This window comes from Macrotis lagotis, chromosome 1 (assembly GCF_037893015.1).
Source record: "Macrotis lagotis isolate mMagLag1 chromosome 1, bilby.v1.9.chrom.fasta, whole genome shotgun sequence".
Classification (NCBI taxonomy): Eukaryota; Metazoa; Chordata; class Mammalia; order Peramelemorphia; family Peramelidae; genus Macrotis; species Macrotis lagotis.
The window spans coordinates 168,622,530-168,634,718 of NC_133658.1; the positions used below are offsets into that span (position 1 = coordinate 168,622,530).

At 33.9% G+C, this 12,189-nt stretch overlaps 1 protein-coding gene across 3 annotated transcripts in view; it reads right to left on the reverse strand.

The window, feature by feature from the left end:
* CFAP61 (cilia and flagella associated protein 61) overlaps positions 1–12,189 on the reverse strand; it is a 351,604-nt gene that overhangs the window by 213,885 nt on the left and 125,530 nt on the right. For all 3 annotated transcript variants that reach the window (XM_074209348.1, XM_074209349.1, XM_074209347.1), the window contains exons 14-16: positions 11,759–11,885; positions 8,455–8,532; positions 4,321–4,527 (exon numbers count right to left, since the gene is read on the reverse strand). In XM_074209348.1, the coding sequence (XP_074065449.1) occupies positions 4,321–4,527; positions 8,455–8,532; positions 11,759–11,885 (412 nt within the window). The remainder of the gene's footprint in view (positions 1–4,320; positions 4,528–8,454; positions 8,533–11,758; positions 11,886–12,189) is intronic.

Below are 12,189 nucleotides of genomic sequence, written 5' to 3' on the forward strand. Positions count from 1 at the left end.
CAAATGGGGAAACCCCCCACCACCAATGCAGATTTATAGCTGCTCTATGGAGACTTGCCCAGAACACTTAACTAAGTTCACATAGTAGGTGACAAAAGAGGGACTTCAACCTTAGTCTTTCTGATAATCTATCCACTATTCCATATGCCTGTTGATGAAAGAGAAGAACAACAATAATAGGGCTCATGTATATTAAATTTTACCAATTGTCATAAATATAACATATCAAAAGAGAAATATATAAAAATATGGCATAGTATTAAAAGAATAACGGCTAGAATACTCAAGTTCAAATGATCTGAAGTTGGAGATAACATTAAAGGGAAATAAACAAATATAATTTTTTTAAATTGGAGAGAAGTTCAAACTAAGGAAGAACTACTGCTTTGGGTCAATGGGTAATCAAAACTGATAGAAGAGAGGGAGATGAAATTTTTCATTTTTTTTATTTCCAATCCATACATGACTGGTGAGTTCCTCCCAGGGATTCTATTTTGTTAGCCATCCTTGACCAGGGAATATTTTCTTTCCCCTCCTGGATCTACCTCTGCCTTTCTAGACTTTAGCTCTATGCCTCAGTTGCCTTTGCACCTGTCTTCCCTCAGTACTTTCCATCTCCACTGTTTCTCTCCCTCTTCCTTCTATTCCTCCTATTCTCTCCCATCTCTCCCCTTCCCCTTTCTCTCTCTAACTCTCTTCCTTTCTCTGTCCCCCTCTTCCCCTCATTCTCTCTCTCCCAGTACCATCCCTCTAACATGTCAGCCCCTTTCTTCCACTGGTAAGTTTTTTCCCAGGGTCTCCCTTTTGGAGAGAAGTCCAGTCTAGTTCATTCCCCTCTTACTTCTACTTATGACTCGCCAGACTTCAACATTATATCCCTCATCCTGTGGGGAAAGGATTTGCCTTCTATCCTCTACCCATTTTCAGTTCCCTTTTGGGTGTCATCTCTTGTCTTCCATTAGATAATAAACTCCTTGAGGGTAACAACTTTTTCCTTGTTTTTTTTAAGTCTACAATGCTTATTACTACAGTGCCTGACCTATAACAAGTCCTTAATAAATTTTTGTTGCTTTGCCTTGCCTTTCTCCTACTTTATTTTAAAGATACAATGGTACAATCTTCCCTTACTCCCAAGAAAAATGGCTACATCCATAGTTTCCTAGGATGAAGTACATCATAATATAGGCAATAGCACTCATCTCTCACTTCAATAATAGTCCTGGCTATCCTTAGGTGTGATTAGAGTTTATAGCCACTGGTTCTGGCACAAAACAGCATCATATAGAATCAAAGACCTTCTAAGTGGCTTCAAACACTTGTCACTTACTAGGTGTGTAACCCCAGGCAAGTCACTTAAGCTCAAATACCTCAAAAAAAAAGTCTGCTTAAGCAAGCCTCTAATTTCTGAGGAGTTTGCAGGCTGGTTGGCCCTGAATTTCTGATAGTCTTAGATCCTTCCTTACTAGGCTCTGTTTTATAATTGTTAACAGACAGAACAAAAGAAAAAAAAAGCTACTAAGAAGTTCAAAATAGTTAAGAGAGCACTCACTGGGATGTTTGTCACTAAAGTCAGATGAACTACCTCATAGGTAATAAAAACTACTACTACTACTACTACTACGACTACTACTACTACGACTACTACTACTACTACTACTACTACTACTACTACTACGACTACTACTACTACTACTAGCTAATGTATGCAGAGATTGCATACTTAGCAATTTGCAGATGCCAGAGAATTAGGAAGGGTTGTTGGCATTTTAGATGACAGAATAAGAATAAAAAAAGTGTTTGACAAGTTAGGCTACTGAGTCAAACATGACTAGATAAAATTTAAAGGGGACAAATGAAAAGGTTTTAAGAACTTGAGTTTGAAAAATGAACTGCACAAGGAGGTTTTAGTGAACTTCATGTGATAAATGTGAACTATAAATTCATTATGAGTGAGTGTGAGAACTACGAGACTGAAGCAATCACTCCAGGATTAGGAAGGACTGATATATCAAGGCTGGACTATTGTGTATATTGTGTCTGGTTATGGAGGCCCTATTAGGAATGTTCAGAAAAGAGAAATAAGGATGGTGAAAATCTCAATGTCATGTCCCATTAGGATCAGTTAAAGGAACTGGGGGGTGTCTATTCTGAAGAACAAAACACTCATGGGAAAAATAATTACTATCTACAATTTGAAGATCTGCCTCACTAAAGAGGAATTCAGCTTATTCTGCTTTGCTCCAGGGGTCAGAATTAGGAGTGATGAGTGAAAGATGGAAATAAATAAATTTAAGTGTAATGTAAGGAAAAACAAGCTAAGAATTAGACAATGGTGGTATTGTGATCCCTATCCTGTGAAACTGCAAGTGAAACTCAGTTATTTTTAAGATAATCCTAGTTTAGATATAGGTTGGATTTGATGGTCTTTGAGGTCTCTTCCAACTTATAATACCATGATTTCTATTTCTTTCATATTTTCTAGTATCTAAAAATCCTCTGAAATGAACCCAGATAACCATTTAATCCTAAAAATTTAGATTGGTAAAATAAATAGCTATAAAATCCCTAATGAAGTGTTTGTTTAATGTAAGTTTTATTTATTTCACAAATGATGTTTCAAATAATATAGAGCAATTTGCTGACATCAGTGATGCTTAATATAATTATATATTGTGGTCATCATAAGATTTTCTCACTGAATTTTTTAAAATGTAAAGCATTTGAAGTTTTACAACATGGGCTCTAGGACATATTAAATATTTGTTGTTATAAATTTTGGTTTTTTTTCAAAGGTTGCACCTAGAAAACACACACACATATGTATGTGTATCTATATATACATATATATATATATATGTATTTATAGTACAATAAAACATAGATGAAACCATCCAGATAATTCAAGCACAGTAAATCAAAATGACCTTGTTTTGATTACTTGGATATTTTAAACAAAGCAGTTTGTTGTTTTTATCTGAATTAATGGCACAATTGTCTCCAACTTCCCACTTTTATCTGACTCTATAGAAGTACACAGTAGAATAAAAAGCAAATACAAATATTTGTCATAATCCACAATCAAGTTATATAAACATCTTAATTAATCTTAATTAAGATGATTAATCTTAAAGGGCTCTTAATTCTGTATTTAAGGTATATAAGTGTCCAAAATTCCATTTTTGTATTATTACTAATGGATACACAGAATGTAGGCAACAATGTGAATAAATGTAGAATTTACTACTACATCCTGAAAGTCACAAAACTAGTATTAAAGAAGAAAGAAAAGGAAAATTCTAGGGTTCCTAGTCTCCCCAAATTAAAATTGAGTTCTTAAATATTATTGGAATGATTTTCATTTTCATGATCAAGGGAAGTAACCCAATTGTAAATTCTACCTCTCATCAAAAGTCTTTTTGTCTTACAGCTAATTTCCTTATCTTGTCACTCCAAAAATACATAAAGAAGTCCATTAATAGATGATAAACACTGTCAAATTCATATGTGTGTATTCATACATTTATACAGATTTTAGGGTTGCTTAATGATATTTCAATTTATGTTGTTTCACTTTGGTTTTTAAGAAGAAAACAACAATTTCATTCAATTAGAATCTGGCCTAGCATACATTTGAATCAAGAATGAAATTTCTAGAGGTTGACTGTATTATCATCCATAGGAGAAGGGGCAAATAAAAATATATATACATATATTATGTGTGTGTGTGTGTGTGTGTGTGTGCAGTGTGGGTATGTGTGCATATACATGTTAATGTATGTTTACATGTATACACACATACACTATATATGCATACACAAATATAGATATATATGTATTCATAATGGAACTTACATTGTCACAATGATTTAAGCTTAGAAAAGTTTATCAGTTCATTTTATATATATATGCATTATATATATATATATAAATGGCTATTTTGGAACAGGTTAATATTGGGAGAGTAAAAGGACAATGTGATTTGGGTAAAAATATACTTTGAGGAATAATCTGAAATCCTGGCCCCAATCACCATATAGCTTTTGTTCTGTGCTTTGTCCATGTATAACCTATGATTTTTTCTGATCATTTTAGTGGTCATTTTACAATTCAAAATATTCTTCTCTTTGTTTTAGTGTAATAAAGATGCCAAAATAAGTGTAGCCTTTTAAATTTCAATCAATATAGCGTCATGAAAATACAGGGGAAAGAAAGATGAATTGAGAAGGAGGGAGGAAAGTCTGTCAGGAGAAAGGAACATGAACTATGTTAGGAAACAGTACCCACTAAAAAATGAATAAAGCCACAGAAGATTTATTTTACCTTGCCTTCCCTGGATTGTGGGTAAATTGCATAGTAGAGGCAGGATTTAAAGCTTAAGCGAAGAATCTCCTTCAAAAAATATTTCCTATAGTGCTGGAATATGGGATTTAAAACAAAATGGTACATGTGGCCATGTTCTTCTCGTTGGTGATGATTATAGTAAATAAAATCTTCAATGTTATAATGTGAACGTATGTACTCTATATCCTAGAAAAGAAAAGGAAAAAAAACCTTTTAAGCAATACTATAAAATACTGTAATGTGACAGTTAAGTATCCAGTATTGCCTTCTCTGCATTGGTAAAGCTAAATCACTGGAGTGAGAAAACTGATTCCCTCTTTTTTGACCTAATGTTTAATTTAAAAAGATAACATAATATTAAAATATTATTTTCAATACTTGTGCTTTCCCTTGAGAATACCTGATCATTTGTTAAACTATATTATAATAAGATCTCGATATAGCATGGAGATACACAGCTCAATAATTCTTATTCAAATAGGGAGAGGTTAATCATCAGTATTTTGGTTCCTAAATGTAAATTTTTTAAAATCTGAAAACCCAATAATACTGAAGTAATTTGGATCATTCACAGTTATGAAATTTCAGCCAGGCAAGACATATGTATATGCTTCATCAAAGATCAGGAACGTACAAACTTCAAGGATTGAAATAAGAAGTCATTGAAATTGTCTAGATTCATTTTTAATAAAGATAATATTCAAGAAATCACCTTAGTTTATGATCAAAACAAACCAATTCAAATGTTATTTCCTTAAAACATTCTATCAGAAGTTTCTGTAAAATTATATTAAATTATCTGTAGCTATTTGCTTCTATGTAGAGAAGCAATAAGATATAATAGAGAATTGACCTCCATATCAGAAACCCTGGATTCAGTTCTTGCCTCTGACCCATATAGGCAGCTGCATAAAATGATAACTTGAATAATAGTTGTTGACTTGCATGGGTAAAATGAGTTTCCTTACCCACTGCAATCATAGGTCTGGAAAAACAAATACAGGCATATGTCATTTTTGTTTCACTTCACTTTATTGTATTAAACTTGTTTTTTGTTTTACAAATTGAAGGTTAGTGGCAACCCTATGTTAGCAAATCTATCTGGTGCCATTTTTCCAACTGCATTTGCTTGTATGTCTTTACTTGCAATTTGGTAATTCTTGTAATATTTCAGACTTTATTATCATTATTTCAGCTGTTATTGTAGCTTGTGATCAGGGATCTTTGATTTTGCAATTTATTGCAATTATTTTGGAGAATTATAAACCACCCATATAAGATAGTAAACTTCATTGATAAATGTTGTATGTTCAGACTGCTTCACTCACTAGCTGTTCCAAGTTTCTTTTCCTTTCCTCCAGCCTCCCTATTCCCTGAGACAATATTGAAATTAGGCCAACTCCACAATGGCCTCTACATGTTTAAGTGAAAGGAAGAATTAGAAAATGCAGCAAAATTCATTGAAATATTATTTTAAGAAACTGCCACAGCCACATGAACTGTTGGCAAGCACTATTCTGATCAGTTAGCAGTCATCAATGTTGAGGGTAAGACACTCTACCAAGAAAATGATTATGACTCACTGGAGACTCAGGTGATGGTTGGCATTATCTAGTAATAAAGTATTTTTAATTAAGGTATGTTTTTTAGAAATAATACTATGGCACACTTGGAAGACACAATATAGAATAAACATAACTTTTATATGTACTGGGAAACCAAATATTTTACTGCTTTATTGCAGGGGTCTGCAATTGAACCCACAATATCTTTTAGGTATGCCTATATGTTCTTGTCCTTTTGAATTCCTAGTAAAGAAACTCCATCTTTCAGTGCAGATGAGCACTTGATGGGCAACTTCTACTCTCAAAAGACTAGGGCAATGAGTGGTTAAGAGACTTGACTAGGATTGCCCCGTCTGTAGGTATTGTGTTTCTAATCCCCAGGCCACTTTTGTATCTACTACTCCATTCTATCTCATCTGTCTGTCCCTGCCTCTTTGGATCTTTGTGTCTAGATACATGCATGACTGATACCAAATAAATGTAGATATCAGTCTAATCCTTAAACATGATTTTTACCTTTCTGAATTAGAGATGAGTTGAGAATCTTTGATAGTATTTTATAAATTTTCAGCTGAAATGTGATTTTGTTATGAATAGTTAAGAGTCAGTAAATATATTCAGAAAATATTTGGAATGGTCTTCAGCACATATATCTCCATTAAAATCCTACTCTGATATCTCATTGTGGGTTGGAAGCAATCCTGGATCCTCCATGGCTGTACCTGGAGAAGACAAGCTCTGTCAGGTTCTTCCAAGCAAGAAAGGTTTTGATCAGGAACCTGATGATGACTTGAATGACAGCTATCCAAGCACCATTCCAGCTAACCTCAGAGAACTTCACTACCAGTTTGGTCACCGAGAGGTGATTTGGGGGCTATAGCAACCCCTCCAAATGAAGCTACAACTTCTATTTTCTGAATCTAGTATTCACATGACAAAAATCACAGATCCTTGAAGTATGTACAACCAATTAACCTTGTTTTGATTGGCCTAATTCAGATTCATATTCTTTGACTCCTTTTATCTAATCTTGTCATCAAGCCTTTTCTGAAATCACTGGGAATGAGGGACTCATCCATATTAATTATGCTAAGGGAAACCAAGGTAATGGTTCAGCAACCACATATACAGTTTTCATTGCCAACAGTGCACTCACACAGAGAGGAGTCAAATGTGCTGTTTTCGTTATGTATTTAATTTGTTCCATTGGCATGTACAGGAGACATGCCCAAAATAGAGAGAAAAGGTGTGAGGGAATGTGAGATGGAATGTTAATTGGAAAGAATTTACCTGCATTTCTTCATACCAATGTGTATGTATCATTTTAATCACTTGGCTAGTCATTTGTTAAGTACTTCTTATTTTCTACAATTCTATCTTTTTAAACATAGCTGAAAAGATGAGGGAATTAAAGAATGCAAGCAAACTGAACTACTCTACGTTCAGTAGGGATGACCCTGGACAAAAATGTAAAGGTGTCCAGGATTGTTTTCAGCACCCTCAGCCTTCCTTATCCTGTGGGGGCATAGGGCATTGCCCTAATTTGCTATTTGATCCAGTTCTGACATATTGTTGTCTACTTCCATACCATACTCCTTTTTTTTCAAAAAAAAATTACATAATAAGAACTTTTTTTTTTAAATTAAAGGTAATAGTCTTTGGTCTTTGTTCAAACTCCACAATTCTTTCTCAGGACACAGATGACATTCTTGTGGAAGACTGTTCAGTTGAATTATTAACTACTTATAGCATTCATGTTGGCAGTTACTATCTTAAATTTTTATGAAGGAGTAAATGAAGGAGTAACTATGTATTTAATATCAATGTGAGGGGCTTTTTGGCATTTAAAAAATCTGATGGAAAGTTTTATATTTGGCCTTTTGTTATGCAGAAAATCAGAACTAAATTCTTATTTGTCCTTTAAAAGTTATGAGAGTGATATTGAGAAATAGTATTACCAAATATTGCATCACTGTGCTTAAAATTTTGAAGAATACAATGAAACTTCTTCAAGAATTTCTAATTTCATCTTTGTGTGAGTACCCCCAATGATAATTCAGATCATAGCCTCTCCAAGATTTTTTTTTGATTTTGTGTGTGTGTGTGTCTTTTTTTCAAACTACCAAGTATTCTTTTTAGATTTTGGGTTTTTTTTTGCAAGGCAATAGGGTTAAGTGGCTTACCCAAGGCCACACAGCTAGGAAATTATTAAGTGTCTGAGGCTGGATTTGAACTCAGGTACTCCTGACTCCAAAGCTGGTGCTCCATCCACTGCACCACCTAGCCGCCCAAAACTACAAAGTCTTTTTATTGAAATCTGTGATAGAAATGAGGTTAACACAATTCAGTTTCTTTAAGTTAAAAAAAGAGATTTGAAGGAAGTCCAAGTTATAAATAAATTGGACATAAATAATTTATATACCTAAGAAATGGAGTCCCATTTCATTAAGTTTTAAAGAAAACTTGGTATAATCTCATTACCTCTTTGTGTTAATTCATGCTAAAAGGAATAATCAAGCAAATGAATAAAATTTTTAAAAGATTTTACCATTTCATTTCTGATGATTGAAATCCCTACAATCTGATTTGAAACTTCAGCAACAAATGCTTGTACTGTTGTCCCATCCTGAAAAGATAAGTCAATGAATTAAATTGTTCCTAGCAAAACTTCAATCAGTGATCAGTCTTGGACTTAGACAAAATTTGCTTAAAAACTTTTTAGGAGAGGGGAGGGAGAATCCTCAGAGCTGGAAAAAAAGATTTACTTTGGCTGAATATCATAAATATTGATGAGACACCTTCATGAACAGGGAAGTCTTCTATATATTGCTCTCTTTTTAAAAACTTTAAGAGAAATAAAGGCTTTATAGGGCTATTAGCTAAGTTTATATTTCTCTATCTAGTGTAAACTTGTCTTCATTGTCATGAAAAAAGCACTTGATGAAAGCATTAGTGCCTTGGAAAAAAACATTTATTAGAAGGTAAGAAATTTAAGTTTAAATTTTTTCTCTCCTTCCTTCCTCTGTTTCATAGCTATATGACCTTAACTTCTATCAGTCTCAGCTGCTTCATCTGTGAAATAGAGATGTTGTTACCTTAGCTCTGTATAATAGCAAATATATGGATGATGTTCTTTAATAGTCTCTGACATTATGTGACCTACTATAATGTGACTATAAAGAGAGAACATGGTTTTGCATTGGACAATTATAATCTTAAAATATAATGAAAATGTGGGTATTGAGTACATTAATTTTGCCATCTAGGCTTTAGCTCTTCAGTCTCTTCTATAAAGGAGTGTAGCTTTCATGTTCTCAAGATCCTGTTCATGAGGATTCATGAAACTGCTCTCTCCCGATTCTCCTCCCATCTGTCTGACCACTCTGTCTCAGTCTTCTTTGCTGGATCTTCATCCAAGTTATACCCATTGAACCAAGGGTGTCCATCAAAGGCTCTATCCTGGAACCTCTTCTCTTCTTCCTCTATATTATTTCACTTGATGATCTCATTAAACCCCATGGATTCAACTTGCATCTCAGTGCTATTGATTCTTAAATCTATCATTCAGTCTTAATCTCTCTCCTGACTTCTAGTCCCAATCTTCAATTGTGATTTGGACTTCTTAAACTGAATGTCACATAGAGATCTTAAACTCAAAAAACATCCAAAATGGCCAAAAATAAACTCATTATCTTTACCTGCCAAATTTTCATTTCTTTTTAACTTCCATATTATTGTATAGAGTTCCACTAAGGCTCTCAGTCACTCAGGACTCCAACCTGGCTGTGATCCTTTTCCTGTCACTCTCATCCTTCACATGCAAGAAATTGTCATCATACCATTTCTATCTTCATAAATCTTTCATACACATTTCATTCTCTCCTCTGAAACTTCCATAATCATGGTAGAAACCTTATCACCTCATGCCTGGAATACTGCAATAACCTGGGAATGTTCTTCAGGCCTCAAGTCCGTTCCCTCTCCAGTCCATTCTCTACTCAAGCTGTCAAACTTGACTTCCTAGGGCATGCCATCCCCTCCTCACCCCTCATTCAATAAATTCCAATAGCTCCATGTTACCTCTAGGATCAAATATAAAACCTTCTACTTGACTTTTAAAGCCCTTCATAACCTGGGTCTTTCCTACCTTTCCTGACTTCTTTCACCTTATCTCACATCATTTTCACTGGATGCTCACCAATCAACTAAGACAAGATTTTTAGCCCATCTATGAGCTGATTAGATGAAAACCACTGAAGAAAACAGAGTAGCCCTGGGGAAGAGTTAGACTATCCCTTTGGTGCCATCTGTCTAGTACCGATTTGAAGTCTCTTTTTCTGAACAGCTACTTCCCTTAGACTTACAAAATTCCTTACAACTCTCCTTTAATCTCTTTCTTGGGATCCTGTGTTCAAAAAATCCCATTATATGAGCCCTGCTTCACTCTGCTGCCCTCCCCCCAAAAACCAAAACAATTGGTAGCATTTATATAGTTCTTTAAAGTTTGCAACTGCACTACACAAAGATTACCTCATGTTATCCTCACAATAATCCTGGGAGGAAGGTGCTATTATTGTCTCTATTCTAGAGATAAGGAAGCTGAGGTTGACAGAGACTAAGTGATTTGTCTAGGATTACTTCCTCAGTCATTATTGAAAGCTGGATTTGCCCTCAGGTATTCCTGACTTCAGGTCTAACACTCTATCCATTATACCTAGCTGCCATAACAACTGTGTTGAGATTGGGGCTTCAAAAGCCAAGTTCACACCTAAAAAATCTGACCAGAACCATGCAAAGAAATCTTAACAAGAGGATGGGTCACTCAAGGAAAGTAAACTACCCTCTTTCCCTCCTGGCCCCCATTCATAATGTTCAATGTTTCAGTAACATAAACAAATAAAACCATCTGAATGTGTTCTAGTAAGCACAAGACAACCCCTCCCCCAAAACGCACATACTCCCTACATTAAAAACTAACCTTATACTATTGAGTAAATTACAATCTAAATGTGGCACAGGGTGGTGCTTCAGAGCACTATACTAAAAGATGAAATTTATAAAACTCTATATAATATTTTAAATTAGATTAGTTAATTCGGTTGAATAAGCTAGGTTATTGTAAAGAGAAACAAACTGTCAGTATGATTCCAATAAAACCAGTTACTCTTATTCAGGAAAAAAGTTCAGATGTAGCTCCTTCATAAATGCTGTAAAAGGGACAAGATAAAAGATTATGAATGAATCAATGTAATCCATTACATGGCAAAATAACATAAGCCATTTTTTTCTACTGACGTGGGCTAATTATGTTATATCCATACTGCTTTCTTCAAGATTTGTGCATTGCATTCTTTCTTTCAAGAGACCTAAGACAGTTAAAATATAGTATAAAGGAAGATAATTAGCAATTAAGAGGAGAAACTATTGAAAGTAAGTAGATGAAGACAAGCACCTGAGATTACCACATCTGAGCATACAGTTGAATTTGGTTCTAAGTTTTCTGTAATCTTTAGTAAAATAAAAATATCCTAAATTTCATAGCTTATATTTCCTAGCAACAGAAAGCATATGAATTGTTTGCAAACTAATTTTGTTGCATGATTATTTGTATAAAAGATAACAAGGAGACATCTTCAACTACAAAACTATAAATGGCTATCTTAAGATGCAAGATACAGAAATTAACATTTCTAATGTGTGAGCAAGGTAGACTAACTGTATTTAAGTAAACATATTAAAATGAAAAACACATTTAGTTTTCTCCTTCACCAATGAGGATGAATTACTAAGAAAAAGAAAGTGGCACCATGCTGTAAAATAAAACAATCAATTCTGCTTAATTGTATACTTACAGGATCTCTTCGAGCTACATTATATCTTGTAAAATCCTCTAGTATGCTTTGACTCAGCTTAAGTGTTCTGATGAAATTTTCAATACTATGTGCATCATTGGCAGTTGCTAGTCTTATATTAATTGACCTAGTCAAAGGAATAAAAGGATAAACTTTTTAAAACAAGGGAAATATGTATTTCCTAAAGATTTTAATTGGTCTTTAAATTTATAATTACTCTATGAGATAAGGAAGCTCAGACCATAACCAAAAGTAGAATTCTAACCTTTTATATTTACATATAGTAATCTCAGACATTTTCACTTTAGAATGACAAAAATTGTTACATTGGACTTTACTTCCCCATAAAATAAACTGAACAAAATATACCCTAAAGCCTGATAATAAGGTAAGCTCTTGGAAGTCGTTTTAATTTTTTTCTGGCTACTGTA